Source organism: Bos grunniens, chromosome 8, assembly GCF_055505025.1.
Source record: "Bos grunniens cultivar Pamir isolate PY7600 chromosome 8, Bosgru_T2T1.0, whole genome shotgun sequence".
NCBI classification, from domain to species: domain Eukaryota; kingdom Metazoa; phylum Chordata; class Mammalia; order Artiodactyla; family Bovidae; genus Bos; species Bos grunniens.
The window spans coordinates 76,230,253-76,252,411 of NC_141172.1; the positions used below are offsets into that span (position 1 = coordinate 76,230,253).

At 39.9% G+C, this 22,159-nt stretch overlaps 1 protein-coding gene across 28 annotated transcripts in view; it reads right to left on the minus strand.

The window, feature by feature from the left end:
- The window catches only part of FRMD3 (FERM domain containing 3), a 379,694-nt gene that overhangs the window by 128,248 nt on the left and 229,287 nt on the right, over positions 1-22,159 (minus strand). For all 28 annotated transcript variants that reach the window (XM_086416760.1, XM_086416773.1, XM_086416753.1 and 25 more), the window contains one exon: positions 18,937-18,979. In XM_086416760.1, coding sequence (XP_086272886.1) covers positions 18,937-18,979 — 43 coding nt within the window. The remainder of the gene's footprint in view (positions 1-18,936; positions 18,980-22,159) is intronic.

Genomic DNA, 22,159 nt, shown 5'->3' on the forward strand with positions numbered 1-22,159 from the left:
AGTGCTTGTAACTGCTCCTCATATGGGAGTTTTGAGTGCCCTCACCCTGGATATATTCCTGCCCCCTCTGTGCTTCCTCAAGCCTGGAGCCCCAGCAGTTGCCAGAGCTGCTCAGGTGAGGGGACCATCACAGGCTTCACTTTGAACATAACTGTTGCTCCCTATCAACAGCCTCCTCTCAGTGCTGATTCACTCTGAGTTTACAGCAGACCAACAGCTGTAATTCTTTTCATATATGTTGCTGCTAAATCAGACAGGAAAAAGTCACTAAGCTCCTGCCATCTCCTCCTCCGTTTTCTGGGATGTGATCATGGAAGAAATTCATACAAGGTTCCAGTGGTAGGCTCACCACTAGATCCCTTATCAGAGAAGGGATGCCAAGCAGCTAGCAGAAAAATCAGGAGGTGGCATTTGTCTTGTTTTTTAGTAATTTTATGTATTTAATTTTTTTTCTTTTTTTTTTTAATTTTATTTTATTTTTAAACTTTACATAATTGTATTAGTTTTGCCAAACATCAAAATGAATCCATCACAGGTATACATGTGCTCCCCATCCTGAACCCTCCTCCCTCCTCCCTCCCCATACCCTCCCTCTGGGTCGTCCCAGTGCACCAGCCCCAAGCATCCAGTATCGTGCATTGAACCTAGACTGGCATCTCGTTTCATACATGATATTTTACATGTTTCAATGCCATTCTCCCAAATCTTCCCACCCTCTCCCTCTCCCACAGAGTCCATAAGACTGTTCCATACATCAGCGTCACTTTTGCTGTCTCGTACACAGGGTTATTGTTATCATCTTTCTAAATTCCATATATATGTGTTAGTATACTGTATTGGTGTTTTTCCTTCTGGCTTACTTCGCTCTGTATAATAGGCTCCAGTTTCATCCACCTCTTTAGAACTGATTCAAATGTATTCTTTTTAATGGCTGAGTAATACTCCATTGTGTATATGTACCACAGCTTTCTTATCCATTCATCTGCTGATGGACATCTAGGTTGCTTCCATGTCCTGGCTATTATAAACAGTGCTGCGATGAACATTGGGGTACACGTGTCTCTTTCCCTTCTGGTTTCTATGTATTTAATTTTTGACCGGGTTGGGTCTACAGGCTTTTCTCTAGTTATGGAGAGCAGGGGCTACTCACTAGTTGTGGTGCTAGCTTCTCATTGCAGAGGCTTCTCTTGCTGCAGAGCACAGGCTCTAGGGTGCTTAGGCTTTAGTAGTTGCACTCCTGGGCTCTAGAGCACAGGCTCAATAGTTGTGGTGCACAGGCTTAGTTGTGCTTTATAGCATACGGGATCTTCCCAGATCAGGGATAGAACCTGTGTCTCTTGCATTGGCAGGTGGATTCTTTACCATTAAACCACCAGGGAAGCCTAGAGGCAGCACTTTTCAAGTCTGAAATTTTCTACCCGTTTTTTTCTACCATCATATATGGTGGTCTCATATTGATCCAGCATCATTGGCCCTGTGTTGCCAACAAAAGAAAAAAATTTTCCTATAGGTTAAAAGAGTGCATGATCTTGACATAATGAACCACAGGTAGTAGCAGGCTTCTCCTTAAAGAACACACTGAAGGTTGTGGATGCAAAATTATATTATACAGCAAGAGGTAAAACTAAGGAATGCCCCTCACAGGGCTGGAAGAAGCTGAAAAGACAAATAATTTCCCCCTAAAATGTTGATGACAAGATTTATGAGGGTTTGGACCCTTATGTCTTATTCAGCTTTCCAGCCTCAGAGTTGCTTACTGATAAAGGATTAGTTCTCTCCCTGTCTAGATGAATTAATGAATGATGGTGCCCAACCTCTGAGGCAGATGTTAAGGCAAACAGCCAAGTGCTGCTATCACATTTATCCCGCTAGAACACTGGTCTAGAAGGTCCACAGTCTGAGTCACTACAGCAATTTCCAGGATTTCTATTTTGAAAAATCTCAGGTCCTACAAATCAATCTCTGCCCTTCAATAGCTGGAACAGATTCAGGGACTCTAGAGTTGCTTACAATAGCTACTTCTAGTGGGGGGATTAATTAAAATCAACAAAAAAAATGAGTACCTCCTAGGTATCAGGCACAGGTTTAGATATAAACAAAAAATTCTATCTTCATGGAAGACACATTCTAGTGGGATAAACAGATATAAAATGAAAATAAATACATGAAATATGTAGGACATTTGAAGCTCATAACTGCTATGGAGAAGAATAATGAATTTAAGGGGAGAGGGAAGACCATCCCCATCCCTGTTACCTTTTCCCATCTCCACACAAGCAAATCCACCAAACTAAGTGCAATTCTCTTTATTACCTTCTAGAAAATTAAACAAGGGGAGAAATACAATTATGTAAAATTTTAAAGCATTAAACCCAAATGTGTTGGCAGTGGTTTAGGGTCGAAAGCTCAGCTTTGGAGCACTGGCAGACACCCCACCAGCTGCATAAATGCTGGAAAAGGAGCTTTTCCAGGCTCCAGCTGACAGCTGGCATGTGCTCCCTGGGACTAGTCTAAGGTCAAAATCCTCTTGTGGAGATAAGCCCACTCCCTTCGTCTAGCAGCTCAGTTTCTCTGCTATTCCAGCTTCCATGCCTTATTCTTAAGCTACAGAGAAAGAGGAATAGGGCAAAAGATGACACTTATCTGCCCAAACATTTGGTTCAGAAGTGGAATTGGACATGTCTGATGAAGGAGCTATCTATAGAGCAAGAAATACCCAACACAGAGGTAACATGTAGGCAGTAACGCCTATGCTCTGCTCGGGGCCCTTCTCTGACAGTGTCATCAAGAAGAGCCACTATGTGGCATTACTAGATGGGGCACCCCGCAGGGGACAACACCCTCGTTCACTTCTACTGTGGTACTAAGGCTCTGGCATCAGTGATAGAAGCACCCAGGATGACGGGAAACCCAAGCCCACCAGGAGCGCTCAAACCTCAAAAGAGACTTCAGTGATCTTAAGCAAAACAGTTAACACCTCTGTTTCCTGCTTTGGAAGAGGGAACAGCATCGGGGGGCACGTCAACCTCCCCAGAGGTGTTTGGACAGATCTAATAGGTTCTTGGTACATGCACTTGGCACAACATGCCAACAAACAAAAGTTCACATTTAGGTAAGCACTCCTAACAGAAGAACAGAAGGAAAAGGAAGGCTGGATATGGGAGGGAAGAGAAGAAGACTGAGTTGCACTTAAGTCAACAGCTGAAAAGCATTTACTCAGCCATGTAAGTGCTAAAAATGAGAACATCACTGAGGAGCAGAGTTGGGAAAAATGTAAAAATCCACTTTAAAATGCCAGGAGCAAGTAATTGCCCCCAAGAACAGCAGGGCTCCTCTGGCACAGCCCTTTGTTACCTGCCAGATAAAGGCTGGGGAAGCCAAGTGCTACCGCAGGGAAGCTCAGGGCCCCCTTTTTTGCATCAGCAGATCCCAGGGTATTGTCATTTGGGTGGTTTGTTAACAGTGAGAACATGGGGAGAGGAACAGCCATTTATAAAGCAGAGACAGACTTCCTCATCTCCACTTTGAGATCTTGCCCAGAAATGGGGATAGGGATAAGAAACGATTAGGTGAGCAGCCTCCTCAGTGAAAATGGAAATTAAAAAAAAAGGACTTTCTATTTTTAATCAGCATGCAAACACATTACGTCGCTTCAGTCACGTTCGACTCTGTGTGATCCTATGGAGTATAGCCTGCCGGACTCCTCTGTCCATGGGATTCTCCAGGCAAGAATACTGGAGTGGGCTGCCATTCCCATCTCCAGGGATTTTTAACCAGTAACCATCCTCAAATCTTATAAAAACAAATAGGTGAAACTTTTTTTTTTGGCTGGTCAAACATCCCTCAACAATTTTTCTTAAAATACAGTGGTCTTCCTCCAATCATTATAAAGAACAATAGAAAAACATAACTTTGGGAACATACATATAAACTCATGATCCTTCTCATGCACATTTTGGTTGACAGCTATGAACCAGTACCCCCCCCACCCCCCCGCACCGCCAACTCCTTTCAACAGCAGATAAGCATAGCGCCCATGGCTCCAGCAGGCATTTGTCAGGACAGTACTTATACCTAGAATATATCTCTCATGCCTCCCTCTGGGACTCTTGATAAAAGAAGTGTGATCCTATACTGGATGCTTGGGGCTGGTACACTGGGACGACCCAGAGGGATGGTATGGGGAGGGAGGAGGGAGGAGGGTTCAGGATGGGGAACACATGTATACCTGTGGCGGATTCATTTCAATATTTGGCAAAACCAATACAATATTGTAAAGTTTAAAAATAAAATTAAATTAAAAAAAAAAGTGTGATCAATTTTTCAGACTTTCAGACTCTGGAAAAACCACTACAAAGGGTTTGGTGTTGCAGGAAGGACTCCTAGCACTGCAAGTAAGAAAGAGGCTTACTTTCCAAAGGACCTCAAGCAGGCATCAGGGGTCCTTGGCCTGTTCAGCACAACTGACACCTTTTTATTTCTAACCAAAAGTCCCTCCCAGGTCCTTTCACGGGCTTTAGCTTGAGAGCTGAGGGCCACCCCCCACCTCCCCATTGGGCAGCGGTGCAAAGGGACCCTGATGAGCCACGTTCGGTGATGAAATAGCTCGGGAGCACACGTTCTTTCTGTGCATGTGGAAAAAGATGCTGCACACCAAAAGGGCAAAGCATTACTCATAATGAACTGTAACTCTTGGGGTATGATAAAATGAACCAGCCACAGAGAACTGCTCTCTTAACAACTGCTCTCTTCTAGTTGGAAATGATTATTACCATTAAGCGACAACTGTTACTATCATCATCAATGGCACAGATAATCCCTCCATCCCTCTTTGACTGAAATGACAAGCAGCAGCCTCCAAGATGTTACTGGTATTGCACCTCCTCTACTTCCAAAGCAGAGATTAAAAACAACGTTTCTTTAACTCATCTTCCTCCTGTTATAGCTCTCTCTTATGTTTCAATCACACACACACACAGGTACAGGCATATCCACACACCCACACGCGCATGGAGAAAATGAAGTCACCCTCTAAGCACTCTTTTAGGGGACACTGGAGTGCTGAGCAGCTGCCTCACAAATACATGTCCTTGGAATTCTCTGACCGCCTATGCTGTACAGGAGAAGCTCCATCAGGGACTTTGATATTCAACATGCCTAATCTCAAGTTCACCATTTGAACAAATTGCTATAAACTTAAAACTCTCAACTTTCATTTCCTCATCTGCAAAATGGGGATAAGAATGCAACCAACCACCTAAAGTAAAGATCTGTGAAATTTCTCTATAAAGGATAAGAGAGTAAATATTTTTCACTTTGCAGGCATCAGAGCAGCTATCTCAACTACTTCCATCAGTTGTTGAAGGGTGGAAGCGACCACAGACATGATAAAAACAAATGGCATGATGTGTTTTAATAAAACACTGAAATCTGAATTTAATACACTTTTCATGTCACAAAATAACATTCTTTCCTTCTGACCATTTAAAAATATGAAACCTACACCCAGCCTATGGCCATACAAAACCAGATAGCAGGTTGGGTCTGGCCCAGGGGTCCTGTTAACAGAGACCATGATGAGGATGACACAAGTTCATAGGGTAGAGTGCCCAGCAGACTGCCTGAGACCTTCACACTCAACCCAGAGGAGTTACTATCACCCTAGAAGTTGAAGAAGAAACCCATGTGGATGTGGTAGACTCCTTTAACTTGACCTAAGTCATATATCTTGGTTCAAAGGGTGAGAGGGGGACTGTCATTTTTCAGGAAGGAGTGGGGATGAAATACTCATGAAATAGGTGCCCAGATGAAGAGAGATTTGGCAGTTCTTCTAAAGAGGAACTTTGCTGCCTGGGACTAGGGTGCAGTGACCTGAGAATTTCAGCCAAAAAAAGTTAGTAAAAGTACATGAAACTGAAGGCAGGAGATCCAGGTGCCTGCTTGCTGCAGATGTGTAACTCACTGATCCCTCAGGAGTAATGTTGGTTGGTATAAATCAACTAGTAATAATAATTATTATCATTATAACAGCAAAAATAAAAATTTTTTATGTAACTTGGTACTGAGGTGTTTTTTCTTACCACAAAAATGCATCTAAAAATGAGGCATTATAAAATATTTCCAGCCAAAGGGAAACAGAAATGAATAGAGCTTTCCTAACCCAGTTGACCCAGATTTGAACCACCTCTAGGATTCATATACCAAGCATGGAATCTCTTGGCCCATCACAGTTATCATTTCAACTTTTGTGCTGCCAACACATGTAGTTTTGAATCACATCACCCATTATGAAACAACATGGGCACTCCGGAAGGAAAAAGGAAGCCCTGAAAGTATCTCCCTGGTGACATAAAGGCTTCCGCTGGAGGATGCTCCTTTTCCTCCACTTTATCCATCACTCCTGCCACATTCTTTCTCTCCCATAAGAAGTGCTGGGTCTTCCCCAAAGCCTAACATTGTACTCAATCAAAGTGACATCCATGTCACCACCAACCACACTCTAAGGATAAGGTTAAAAATTAGAAACCCATGGCTTACCAAATGTGCAAATCAATTAGAATTGTACATTATAAATTTGAGGTATTTTGTCATTACTTTTGTTATCATTATTTCTATCCATGTTCTGAAATAAAGAAAGAACACAATGTGGAAATTATTTATAGGCCCAAACTGCCTATAAATGGACTTTTTCAGAGAAGGATCAAAAAAAGAAATTTTAGATGAAATAGTCAAACCTGGGAGAAAGAAAGACAGTTGGCCAAACCTACTAAGCTATGACAAGAATAAAAAAAAAAACCTGCCCCTAAAGCTGGAAAGAAGCATTGGAGAGAAGAAAACTGAAGAGGGCAAAACCAGCCAAAACTAAACCACAGCAGCTGGGGACTTAGTGTTATGCACTTGACTGATGCAATGGCTTTTGTTCAGACGTGTGAGTTTTACTTTGTCTTTAAAGAATATGGCAGTTTACATTCTTCTGCCTGCTCTCTAAAAGAAGCAGTTTGGTTCTAGACAATAAGCATTTATTATGAACTTACTACTTGCAGAGGCTCGTAGTAAGCCATGGACCAAGTAAAGAAATCTTCAAACTAAATACTAGGGATTAGATGAGTATATCTATATGCCTGAGGACAACAGGCCACGTTGCCCCAAAAATCTAGAGATGGGGATATAGCCCAAGGGATGTTTGAAGAAGTAAAATGTTTGAAGTTTTGCTGTCAGAGCATATGATCAAGTTCAACGAAGAATAACACATACACAAAGGAGAAGAAATGAGCCACAAAACAAAATCATGAAGGTTACCCAAACAGTAAATAGGAATGACAAAGGGTGTGGGAGATCTAAATTGGGGTGCTCAGTGCAGTGAGCTGGGTAGTGTAATCCCCAAATCTCATATCAACCTGAAATCCCTGAATGTGACCTCATTTGGAAATAGGTCTTTGAAGATGTAATTAATTAAGATGAGGTCATTCTGGGTTAGCCTGTGTGCATGCCTGCTAAGTTGCTTCAGCTGGGTCCAGCTCTGTGCGATGCTACGGACTGTTGCCCTCCAGGCTCCTCTGTCCATGGGATTCTCCAGGCAAGAATACTGGAGAGGGTTGGCGTGCCCTTCTCCAGGAGATCTGCTCAGCCCAGGGACTGAACCCAAGTCTCACGTCTTACCACTAGTGCCACCTGGGAAGCCCCCTACTGGGTTAGGGTGTGCCCTAAATCCAATGACTGATACCCTTTACAAAAGATGGAGGGGAAAGTTAAGATACAGACACAGAGAAACATAAGGAGAAGGCAGTGTGAGAGTGGAGGCAGACACTGGGGTGAGGCAGCCTCAAGCTGAGGAACGAATGCCAAGGCTGGCCAGCGATCTTCAAGAGTGAGAGGAGACTTCAGAGGGAGCATGGCCCTTTTGACACCTTGACCTCAGACTTCTAGCCCTCAGAACTGTGGCAGAATCAATTTCTATTGTTTTAAACCAGCCGTTGTATGGTACTTTGTTTTCGCAGCCTTAGGAACTAATATACTCAGCAAAGGGAATAATTGGAAGAATAGAATTATCATCCAAACGAGTCCCATGACTGGGTATGGACCTGTGGCTGTCCTCCTGTTCCTGACACTAGAGCAAAATCTATGCTTCTGGTGTATGCGTGCATGCAGAGTTTCTCAGTCGTGTCCAACTCTTTGCAGTCCCAAGAACTGTAGCCCCCCAGGCTCCTCTGTCCATGGAATGTCCAAGGCAAGAATACTGGAGTGGGTTGCCATGCCTTCCTCCAGGGGATCTTCCCAATCCAGGGATCGAACCCACATCTCCTGCATTGGCAGGTGGGTTCTTTACCCCTGAGCCACCATGAAATGGTCCTGGTACCCTCTGTCTGTGCTACAGCAGAATACATGCTCCCTATTAACAAAATTATATTGGCCCAGGTTTTTCATATATATATGAAAAACAATCATAACTTTGGGGAGGAAGCACCAAAGATATCAGCCAGCAACTTGACTCAACAGTGTTCTTATGGCTGAACTCAAATCCATGTGTTATTCAGAGGATGGGGTTCTCTGCACCCTGATTTGCATGCAGAAGCCATTTCCAAGAGCCCTTATCCCGTCACAGAGCTTGGTGGCAGCATAGTACCTGGTTTATAGAGCAAGAATACGATTTTAACTCTTCTCCTGGGCTAATTAGGCACCAGCCAGGATTAAGCAGAGAGCCTGTTTAGAAGACTAAGCAGGCTTTCATCTAGGTCTCTATTTCTGCAGTACACGCTTAATGCATAATGCACTTTGATTCTTTTCTTCGTATCTTTACTCCTTTCTTGACTTTTGCATAAAGCTTCCTCTCCTTTTGTTTATGTTCTCTTTTTATTATCAAGTGATATATGAATATATTCTCATTGAAAAGATTGGCGTAAAATGTAACTATATGTAGTAAGACATGAGGGCCTCACCTCTGTCTACTTCATTCTCTTTCTCAGAGGTAACTACAGTCAGTATACATTTATTTAGTCCATCTTCTGTGCATTTACATAGTCATATAGATAATATGTATTTATTTCCATATAAATGATCTTTATATTTTCATTTATGATCATTCTATACTTGGTATTTTACTTGCTTTTTAAACTCTACAATATATCTAATAAATATTTTGATGTCAATAAAATATGTCTGTTTTTTTCTTTAAATGACTACATGCACTCCACATAATTTATTTAGCCTGGCCAAAACTTCTAGGCTTTTTAATTGCTTCCAGTTCCCAGTGTTATAAGCAATACTCCAATGGACATAATGGACATCCTTGCATAATATATACACATGCTAGAATAAATTTTGCTTTCGACAGACTCACAGAAATGACCTTGTTGTACCAAAGACATAGGGATTTTTAATCTTGAAAGACACAGCCAAATTTCCCTCCCAGATGGCTTTACCAGTTTATATACTCCCACCAGAAGTGTTACCCTCATCCTCATCAACTGGCTATTATCAATATTTACAATTTTCCTGGGAAAATAAGGGCTTCCCTGGTGACTCAGTGGTAAGGAATCTGGCTTCCACTGTAGGAGACATAAGAGATGCAGGTTTGATCCCCAGGACAGGAAGATCCCCTGGAGGAGGGCATGAAAACCCACTCCAGTATTCTTGGATGGAGAATTCCATGGACAGAGGAGTCCAGTGGGCTATAGTCCATAGGGTGGCAAAGAGTCGGATACAACTAAAATGACTGAATAGCAGTATAAAAATATTTTGTTTTAATTTGTATTTTGCTTGTTACTAACGATGTTGAACATCTGTTTATAAGTTTATTGCCCATTTATTTTTATTCCTTCTACATGTTTTTTTTCACATTTTGCTACTGAGTTTTTCTTTGGGCTTGTAGCATCAGAACTTTTTATATGTAGACTTTTTATAGTCTGCATATTACTACTTTTTATATACTTGACAAATGTTCTTCCCATTATTTTGCTTGTATTTTAATTCATTTTATAGTCATTCATCCAACAAATATTTACTGGGAATCTACTTTGTAGAGAAAACAAACCAAATATTCTAGTACAAACACTTAAATTTTGTATAAATTTGTTAGTATTTTGCTTTGTTACTTCTGGGTTTGATGTTTTCCTTAGGAAATCCTATTTGACTCCATAATTTAAAAAAATACTTCTGATGTGATACACCACATGAACAAAATAAAGAATAAAAATCATATTACCATCTGAATAGATGTAGAAAACTCAAATCCATTTATGATCTTTAAAAAAACTCTCAACAAAGTATGTATAAAGGGAACATACTTCAATACAATAAAGGCCATTTATGACAAGCTACAGATAATAAAAGATGCTTGCTCTTTGGAAGAAAAGCTATGAAAAACCTAGGCAGTATATTAAAAAGCAGAGACATCACTTGCTGACAAAGGTCTATATAGTCAAAGCTGTAGTTTTTTCAGTAGTCATGTATGGATGAGTGAGTTGGACCATAAAGAAGACTGAGCGCCAAAGAATTCTTGCTTCCTAAATGTGGTGCTGGAGAAGACTCTTGAGAGTCCCTTGGACAGCAAGGAGATCAAACCAGTTAATCCTAAAGGAAATCAACCCTGAATATTCATTGAAAGGACTGATGCTAAAGCTCCAATACTTTGGCCACCTGATGTGAAGAGCTGACACATTGGAAAAGACTCTGAAGCTGGGACAGATTGAGGGCAGGAGGATAAGGGGGTGACAGGATGAGATGGCTGGACGGCTTCACTGACTCAGTGGACATGAGTTTGAGCAAACTCTGGGAGATAGTGAGGGACAAGGAAGCCTGGCGTGCTGCAGTCCATGGGTTTGTGAAGAATTGGACACAACTTAGCAACTGAACTACAACAACAGCTAGTATATTCAACAGTGAAATGCTGAAAGCTCTTCTTTCTAGATCAGGAATGAGACAGGGATGCCCCCTCTTATAACTTTTATTTGACATAGTATTAGAAGTCCTACAACACTAATTAGGCAAGCAAAATAATAAAAGGCATCCAAGTTGGAAAGGAAGAAGTACAACTGTCATTACATTCAGGTGACATGATATTATATAGAGAAAACCCTGAAGACTCCACCAAAAAACTATTAGAACTAATGAGTGAATTCATTTATGTTGCAGGATACGAAATCAATACAGAAAAATCTGTTGTTATTCTATAAATTAATAACAAACTACTGGAAATGGATATTAAGAAATCAATCCCATTTATAGTTGTATCAAAAGAATAAAACACCTAGGAATAAATTTAATCAAGTAAGTGAAAGACTTGTATACTGAAAACAACATGACATTAAGGAAAAAAGTTGAAGGTGACACAAATAAATAGAAAGATATTCTGTGCTCATAGATTAGAAAAATTAATATTGTTAAAATGTCCATACTACCCAAAACAATCTAGAGATCCAATGCGATTCCTATCAGAATTCCAATGGCATTTCTCAACAGAAAATGTTTAATCTTAAAATTTGTATAGGGCCGCAAAAGACCCCAAATACCCACCCTCCAAAAAATCTTGAGACAGGAGAACAAAGTTGAAGTCATTATGCTCCATGATTTTAAACTCTATTGCAAAGCTATAATAATCAAAACCATATGGTATTTGCATGAAAACAGACACATGGATCAATGGAACAGAAGAGAGAGCCATAAAATAAACCCACTCATATACAGTCAATTAGTTTATGACAAAGGACTAGAAAATACTCAATGGGAAAAGGACAGTCTCTTCAATAGTGTTAGTTTTATCATAATATTTGATGCTTAGCAATTGAAATATCACAATTTTTTCAATTATCCTTCTCTATTTTAATAGATTAATAGCAAATCACTTGCTTATTATATAATCCTCTGTTGTTGTGTAGTCGCTAAGTCATGTCTGACATCCTCTAACAAGGCCAAAAAATAAAGTATTACCAAAAAATAAAATACTCCTAAATTTTTACCTGAACTTCTTATAAATTATTAAATATATTTAGCTTTTGAATTCATTTGTTATTAATCCCATGCATGATGTGAAGGATGGTTTTAGTTTTTTTTCCCCCAAGTAAACACACAACCCTAAAATTATACCTTGAATCTTTATATCTCTGATATGAAATATAATCTTTCTTACAACCTATATTTCCAAACATAATGGGACTGTTTTTCTCTGTTCTACTGATTCTTTTCCTATTCTTAACTATATCTTAATTACTATATGAGTCTATCATGAGGCCTCTTTTAATTACTATAGCTCATAGGCCTTGATTTGCTATCTAATAGAACATGCACTCCATCATTGTTCATTGTTCTTTTTTGCATATTTATTGGGTACTTTTGAGCATTTTATTTTGCAAATGAGCCTTAGAATCAATTTGTTAAATGCCATAGAGAACCTGATTGAAATTGTGATGTGAAAAATTATTGAATGTACATATTAATATGTGACAAATTGATTTCATTAATATTAACCTGAAACAAGAGAAGTCTGCATTTATTGAGCTCTCTTATCTACAATAACTCCACAGTAAAATTTCATAGATTTATATAGATCTTACACATTCATTTATAAGAAATTTATGCTTTTACTTGTTATTGCTATTATAAACAATAGCACTTCTTTTATATTACATTTGAGAAACTGTTACTGCTTGTATATAAAAAAGCTATTGTATTAGAACGTTAATTTTATATCGAATGTTAAAAGCTATATTAGTTGTTGGAAAGGGGTAGGGAAGAAAGGCAGGTGGAGAACCTGGAGAGATCCAGAGAGGACGTAACCAAGGTTAAGATGCTTTATGGAGCTCTGAGAAGGAATTCAGATCCCTCAGCACCCTAGGCTTGGCTAACAGAGTGAAGGGTAGGGACAAGACAAAGAAATCCCAGAGTTTAGGGGAAGTGATACTTTGGAACTTTGGAGCACACCAAGGAAATGGCAGCATGACGTGTTTAAGCAGAGTGAGCCTTAGATAGTGTGCCAAGTTTCAACCCTGAGGCTGAAGCACGGCATGGAAGAGGCTAAGCAATGTCGGCTTGTCCCAGTGGTGAATACGGATGTGCTGAGATGCAGCCAGTGAGAGAGCCATGCAGCGGGGACCACAGGAGGGCAGAGTCTATAGCCGTGAAGGTCAAGACCATGGCAGGAGCCAGGGGTCTCAGCAGCACACGCCAGTGCATACTCTAGTGGCACCACTGCATCCAGAGAGGACGCAGTGGGAGTGGTGCCAGCAACCAGAGGCCAAATCACGTAAGACACAAGAGTCCTGCAGGACTCAGAGGATTCTGGGCTTGAGAGATGTCACCCTTGCAGCCACGATGGATGCTAAGTTTGCTTCTCGTGCCACGTGATACTGTTTGGTGAAGGACAACATAGGGTATGCATTTTCATATTTAAATTATGGATTCACTAAGCAATTTGCTGAAAGAGATCAAATATTAAACTGGCAGATCCTGAGTTACCCTGAAGTAACAAGGTTAAACTTTCCAGAGGAGATAGGGGTACACAGCAACTAGAATTCAGTCATGGGGAAATAAGGTTCCATTTCCATACTTTTGCCTGTAGAAGGGAAAGGCTACCCTCTCTGGCCTGGAGAATTCCATGGACTTTATTAGTCTATAGGTTCGCAAAGAGCTGGACATGACTGAGCAACTTTCACTTCACTTCCATACTTCTGAGTCATAATAACTTTTTAAAACCTTTACATGCTTGTATAATTTGTGTGATTATATAGATCCTATAGGACATACAATTTTTGTCCTCTTGATGTGTGTCTCTACATATATACACATTGGGCTACATTCCATAGTCATGGGGACAAGGCTAAAAGCTAGTAGGTTTGAAGTGAAAAGAGCCAGTGTGTATTACATAGCATGGAAATACAAGGACTCTTGTACATTCCTGCATGGAAAGCAAGGACTCTGAAAACCAAGCATTCAAAATATGCACTTCATTTAACACTTTGCTTACAGGCAGTCTATTATCTGAGTAGTTTAGAAAGAAAAAAATAACTACCAGCTCACTCCACATTTGTACCTATGGATACAATGACAGAAAAGGGAAATGAGAAAGATAATCCCTCAATGCTTCCCAAGTAAATTATAAAGCCTATCTAAATTCTTACCTAATATACAAGGAATTATTAAAAGTTGACTTTAAAATTTTAGTTCTGGGCAGTATGGACTAGTTACACCCCATCCTGTTTCTTGTATTGACTGCAGCTATAAAACCTGGACAGAATACAGTGCAGCAGCTATTTGAGGTCTCTGGAAAGTAAACAATATCAGGAAGATTGGAAACAAAGACAAGAATTAAAAGGATCAGCGAACCAGTGTTGAGATCATCACATATTCTCTTCTGTGTCCCCTGGACAGAACTCAGAGATACCTGGACATCAGTACAAACTTAGAAGCTCCTAGTTAAGGCCTGAAGAGCAAGAAAAGGGGTTCCGGCAGCATCAAAAATAGCAGCAAGTGGGCAGAAGATTTTCTTTCAGGAAGGTTTTAAATCTAGTATCCTTAATTGTAAAACTACTCACATTTTGTATTTCATCTTGGGTGAGCTTTGGTAATTTGTGGGTTTTGAGGAACTGGTCAAACTTATGTACCTAGAGTTGTTCTGTGGGGTCTGTAGTGACATCTCCTCTTTTGTTCCTGATATTGGTAGTTTGTGTCTTTTTTCTTCATGAGTCTTGCTAGAGGTTCATCAATTTTTCTTGATCTTTTCAAAGACCAACTATTCTCATTAATTTTCTGTATCATGTATTGGTAAATACAGGAACTTGGATGAATTTGAGTTATTAATGCTGAGTTAAAGTACCCAGTTTCAAAAGATTACAAACTGTAAGACTCAATTTCTGTGATCTTCTCAAAAGATACAAACTGTATTGACAGAGAATAGATCAGAGGCTGTTAGTTGTTCAGGGAATGGAGAGTAACTACAAAGGGACCACAAAAGTAAGGTTTTTGGAGAGATGTGCTCTGTATCCTGACTGTGGAGATGGTTGCACAAATCTGTATGTTAAAAATTCACAGCACTATAGAACAAAATGAAGCCAGTTTTACCACGTATTCATTTAAAAAACCAAATTTAAAGTAACTCCCAAGTTCAGAGGAGAAATAAGACTAGTTTAAGAAGTTTCTCAATTTTAAAATTTATAATTAATAACTGTCTAGTTTTTTTAATTAAATATTTCACTTTCCTAATAGATTTGCTTCTGCTAAGTCACCTCAGTCGTGTCTGACTCTGTGCGACCCCATAGACGGCAGCCCACCAGGATTTGAGGTCACCATAAAAGTAAGTTTGATAATACTTATTTTTAACAAGATTTGGGGGAAATAAGAACTCTCATGTAACCGTAGAGGAGTAAATTACTATAAGCTCTTTGAATAGGTATTTATCTCTAAGGAAAGATTAAATGCATATTCTTTTTGATCCAACAATTCTATTTTTAGGAAATTCTAGTACAGATGGACAATATGCAAGAATATACATATAAGCATGTTTACTACAGCATAATTTATAATAGGAAAAGACTATAAACAATGCTGACCATCATTAATAAGTAAATCACATAGATATATACAATTAAATATCAGAAAACCATTTTAAATTTTGTGTTTATTTATTTTTTACCTGCTCCACACAGCATGCAGGATCTTAGTTCCATGACCAGGGATGGAACTCAACTTCCCTGCATTGGAAGCTCAGAGTCCTAACCACTGAACCACTAAGGAATTCCCAAAAACCATTTTTTAAATGAAGCTAATCATCAATCACTAATTTTTATTTAAAAACTCTAAAATTATTAAGAAAATGATAAGGTGAAGAGTCATATATAGAGACTGATCTCATTTTTGTTTACAAAAGGCCTTATATAAGTTGGGGGAATTTATATGTAAAGAAAAATTCCCTGAAGGATATATAAATATTCTTAGTAATAGTCATCTCTTTGGAGTAAGCATGGAGATATAAGGGAGAAGAGAAAGGAAATAGTTTAAACTTTTCTGAACTGCTAGAAAAACCACAAGCATGATACTATTAAAAAACTATTTTTAAAAATACTAGTAAGATATAATAATGATTTTGTAGAAAGTTTATTCATCAGGAGAGCTGTTCTTCTGCCTACTCTGGTAATCCACATAGTCTGAGGGATCTTAATGAGGTCAGGGCAAAGGACTGGAAAGCTGGTTATCACTGATGAGTGACATGGGAATGGAGTAAATTCTTCATCCAAGGAATTACTCTCTTACTGCCTCCTCAAAGGCAGTCAGAATATAAACTGCATCTCCACAACCAAAGTAAGATCAAATCAGTCAATCCTAAAAGAAATCAAGCCTGAATATTCTTTGAAAGGACTGATGCTGAAGCTCCAATACTTTGGCCACCTGATGTGAAGAGCTGACTCACTGGAATAGACCCTGGTGCTGGGAAAGATTGAAGGCAAAAGGAAAAGAGGGAGGCAGAGGATGAGATGGTTAGATAGCATCACTGACTCAATGGACGTGAATTTGAGCACACTCCACAATAGTGAAGGACAGGGAAGCCTGGTGTGCTGCAGTCCATGAGGTTGCAAAAGTTGAACACAACTTAACGACTGAACAACAACCAAAGAGGAAGCTGCCTGGGGTTCTGCAACCAGATCCGTTGATAAATTCATGGATGAGTTCCATGGATTTGTTGGACCCAATTTTTCTGGGTTAACAGTCTATATGCCTTAGTTTAAATTCTTCCCTAATTTACATTATAGTGACTAGGACATATGTATAAGAAAACAATAAATTCTTGATACTAAAAGACATCATCAACCATCACAAAACTAGCCTTGTGATCTTGAGAAAAATTACATAATTTTTTGTCTGCTAATGTTCTTAACAATACAACAGAGGACCAGGTAACTGGTAAGACCCTTACCCTTCAGGTAAGAACCTTGCTAGTTCCTAGAATCAGTGAGTCACCGTGTCTGGTTAGAAATTGAATTTTACACAATTATTTTTCCAGATTCAGATTCTATTTGTCGTTAGATTAAAACCAGCCAGTAGTCATATGTCAATCTTGAAACTATTTTTACAAAACATTATATATTCTAAGTTGGTTGTTCAGATTTACTAATTGTAGACACAAAGCTCTTAAGCAGAAAAATCTTCACAAATTTAAAATTTTCTCTTCTATTAAGTATTGAAATACATCTTACTTTATAGATGTTATATTTTAAAAATGTGTGTGGCTTAAGGAAACTATTTTATGACATTTAAGAACCAAAGTGAAACATGTAAAATATCATGTATGAAACGAGATGCCAGTCCAGGTTCAATGCACAATACTGGATGCTTGGGGCTAGTGCACTGGGACGACCCAGAGGGATGGTATGGGGAGGGGGGAGGGAGGAGGGAGGAGGGTTCAGGATGGGGAGCACATGTATACCTGTGATGGATTCATTCTGATATTTGGCAAAACTAATACAACTATGTAAAGTTTAAAAATAAAATAAAATTAAAAAAAAAAAAAGAACCAAAGTCAAAGAACCATTTACTAAAAATAACTTTACTGGAAATTTGCCTAAATATTCTTAAATATATAAAAACAATATTAAAATTTTAAGTGATAAAGTAGTTAAGGGTTATCCAAGGATCAGCTAGTTTTTTCTCAGATAAATTAGTTTATTCTCATTAGCCTGCATGTCGTTCTATACAGAGCTCCCTGGTACTTGTGTCCTGCTACTTAATCTTGGATGCTTGTCCCAACTCTATTCCAGCCTCACCTCAAGGGGCTGACTTCTCTGAACTTTCCATGTGTTGCTGCCCCTTACCTGCACCTCTTTCTTGCCCTTTCTCTGCAGCATCATTTGCCCACAGCAGCTCTGGGTGCTAGCCTGAACCGCCCGGCTGACTGTGAGTCCTGCACTGGCCAGACAGAGTCTATTCTTGAGTGAAAGGAGAAGAAAGGGAAGAGACAGACAGAGGTCTGAGTGAGGACAGAAAAGGGATAGGGCAGGAGGGTAAAAGGAAAGAGTTAAGGAATAGATATGTTGGTTACCAGTTTGCCATCATAATTCAGTTTCTTCCTTCTCTTACTTAAAAACCTTGCCTCAAATAATTTCTTCATATTAAAAAAAGAAAAGACTCCCTTGAACGATGACTAGTGACCTAATACGTGCTAACCTGATCTCTGATGAGAAACTGATTAATCACCCACATTTTAGAGCCCTGGGAAAGTTGACATGAAGGGATAAATGGACTCCAGGGCAGGCAATGAATTTCTGAGGTGCATTTCAGAAGTTCTCCTCTAAACCATAAATAAAAGCAGGTTGACTACAGCCTGGCACAGGTGACCAGGACAAAACATCATGCCATCCAGGACCAGCAGTCAACACCCTATTCACAATGCCCCCAAGTGGATGACCAGATATTCTATGCACTACAGAGATGTTTCCCAAGCCAACTTTTCCAAGAGTTCATCGGGGGAGGCGAGGAGGCAGGTCACAACACCAGAGCTTGAAAACATTACTCAGGAAAGTATATTGGGGAGCTTGAGGAGTGGACAAGAATACTTCAATCTTCATTAATGTTATCAGCAAGATTTTAATTTCAAAATACACCTGCCTATCTTCCCACCCCCCTACAACACTGACTTTCCACCCTGAACCATTTACTAGCAAACCCCACAATCAAAGGGGAACTAGGCACCTGTGCCCCTGTTTGAACATGAAACATGAGGGTAAGATGGTGCGGAGGGGGAGAGACACAGGCCTCTAAGAATAGTGACCATGGGGAGCACCAAGGCCAGCAAATAAGAGAAGAGAAGTTACACAGCTCATGGAGAGGGAGAAGTCCCCCCACCCCCAGATCTTTAACTTCATCCATTTCTTTCTTGGCAGGAGAAACTCTGTAAAGAAACAGAATATCATTGGACATTTCAAAGCAAAAGTGAACCCACAGATTGACACTTACATTTCATTTGCTTGGAGATGGACTTGTTAGGTTCAAGCCAGTGCTGGGGAGAAAAAAAGCAGAGATTGTGGGTCAAATGGCTGGACCATGTGATGCATACTTAATAAAAGGAACTTAGTAAAGATATTCTTTTTCCAAAGTACAGCCTCAGTTCCCCATAGATATTCCTTGGGGTTCCACCCTCTGAAGATCAACATGAGCAATTGGGCAGTAATAATATCACAGGCAAGTGTATAAATTACAGAGAATTAATACTTTCTGAGTAGTATTTGAGTCATGCAGTTGCTAGGAGAGAAGGACAAGGGAGAAAATATGCACTTAAATGGGATGTTCCAGTGGCTCTAGTTGGCTCCTAGGTGATTCTTTGAGCTCCATCGCTCTGGGCAAGCCACAGAGGGCTAAAGACTTTGACATCCATGACCTCTAAGAGTCACAGTCCAGCACCATCCTTTCAAGTTAACAGTGAGGCAAGCCACCATTAGCCCTGTCACACACAGAGACAGTTCTTCCTTCACAGTAGGGAGGAACAAATTATTTTAAACATCTTATTTCAGAGGCCTGAGGTCATCAAGAAGAAAAATCAGCTGCAACACAAAACAAAGAAGCTCCAAATCCTGAATAGCTCAGAATCATGTTACCGATAAGTATTTGAAGCAGACACAATGCTGGACCCAGCAACCAGCTCTCTCCACACCATGAGTGAAGGTCACTTTGACATGCCAACACCAGGGCAGCCTCTGATGTTACAAAACATGATGCCCTTGAAGCTGCTTAAGGAATATCAGGAAACATCACTTTATACGCCAGAAGTTTAGATAGATAGATGGTAAGAGGGGTGCCACTGAGTATCCATCAAGATGCTGGGGAGTCCTCACTTATGGGGCACCCTCTCTCTGCTAGATACTGGAGACAAAAGAAGAGGAGGAAACTTACCATCAGTCAAGCACTTACACCTCAGTTTATCTCATTTGCAGGATCCAGTAAGCCTCAGGATTCTGTATTATCCCTATTGTTTGATGTAAATACATAGCCATGAAGTTGAATTAGGAGCTAGTACTGTTGAGGGTTCACCAAGTGCCAGCGTTTCCATAAGCCATCATTACTACCCCATTTACAGACAAGAAATCTGGGGCTTGGGATGTTAAAGAACTTGCCAAAGAAATGGCAAAGTGAAGAAATGGCGATGCCAGCTTTCTATGCAATTCTAGTGCAGAGGCCCTTAACCTTGGGCTTGTGGCTTCCCCACTGGCCAGTTCACTCTAAAATGTATTATTCTCCTCGCTGAACACTCCCTACCTTCCTAGGAACTAGAGAATTGAGTGTCCAGTCAGCAGGTTCCAGTCTAGGGTTTCAGATCTTTGCATTCTTTTAAGAAAAATGGGGTCTCCTGGCTATTTAAATCTAATTCTTCTAAATGAAGAATCTGCCAGAAAACCATGCATTCATCCATGACCTGTTGCACAATCAAACTAATATAGCAAATTTCTTTGTTTCTGGCCAGAATTCCACCAACCTATGTTGGGAACCCTGGTTAACTCCTTTTTCCCTTATTTTTTTGTGGTAAAATATACATAACATCTGGTCCCATCACTTCATGGCAAATAGATGGGGAAACAATGGAAACAGTGAGAGACTTTATTTTCTTGGGCTCCAAAATCACTGCAGATGGTGACTGCAGCAATGAAATAAAAAGAAGCTTGCTCCTTGAAAGAAAAGCTATGACCAAACTAGACAGCATATTAAAAAGCAGAGACATTACTTTGCCAAGGTCCATCTAGTCAAAGCTATGGTTTTTACAGTAGTCATGTATGGATGTGAGAGCCAGACTATAAAGAAAGTTGAGCACCAAAGAATTGATGCTTTTGAACCGTGGTGTTGGAGAAGACTCTTTAGTCTCTTGTACTGCAAGGAGATCCAACCAGTCTGTCCTAAACGAAATCAGTCCTGAATATCCATTGGAAGGATTGATGCTGACGCTGAAACTCCAATACTTTGGCCATCTGATGTGAAGAACCAACTCATTGGAAAAGACCCTGATGCTGGGAAAGACTGAAGGCAGGAGGAGAAGGGGATGACAGAGGATGAGATGGTTGGATGGTATCACTGACTTGATGGACATGAGTTTGAGTACACTCTGGGAGTTGGTGATGGGCAGGGAAGCCTGGCGTGCTGCAGTCCATGAGGTTGCAAAGAGTCGGACATGACTGAGCGACTGAACTGAACTGATACATAACATGGGCCTTCCCAGGTGCTACTAGTGGTAAAGAATATGCCTGCAAGTATGGGAGACATAAGAGATGTGGATTCAATCCCTGGATCGGGAAGATCCCCAGATCAGGAAGATCCCCCTGGAGGAGGGTGTGGCAAGCCACTCCAGTATTCTTCCCTGGAGAATCCCAACAAAGGAGCCTGGTGGGCTACAGTCCATAGGGTCACAAAGAGTCAGTCATAACTGAATCAAGTTGGCATGCACGCACGCATACATAACATAAAATTCACCATCCTAACCATTTTTAAGTGTACAATTTGGCATATTAAACACACTTACAGTGGTGTGCTACCATCACCACCATCCACCTCTAGAATTCTTTTCATCTTGTAAAATTGAAACTCTATACCTATTAAACATTAACTTTCATTTCCCCCTTTCTCCCAGCCCTTGGAAACCACCACTGTACTTTTGGTTATCTCCCTCTAATCAGAAATTATGCTTGGACTTTACACAGTTAAAATTGAACAATGAGAAAGGTATTGATTATACCACTTACTAGCTACAAAATGTTTACTTTCGGTCTCTGTTTTACAACTATAAAATGAGAACAGTAATTGTACCTACCTTGTAAGGTTGTTGTGAAGATTTTAAAAATTAATACATGTAAGTTGCTTAACAGTGCCTGTCATGTGAAAAATATTCAGTGAATGCTTGTTTGCTGATATTGTCACTGTTATTTAATAAGTACAGTTTAATTGGGAAACCACATTTTTCAATATATGGGACACATGAAAAGAATAATAACAGGGGTCTCTGGTGATTTAATTACTTTTCTAGAAATAAATACATAGCATAATTTAGAACTAAGGCATGAAAACAAATAATAGCAGCCTGAGATCAATACCTACTGCTATTGTTTCACAGAGGAGGATACAGTCATTTTGTGAACAGAGTCTGAAATGTAAATAAGTTATCCACATGCTCCTTGCTTGGCATTCTTTAAACTCCTTA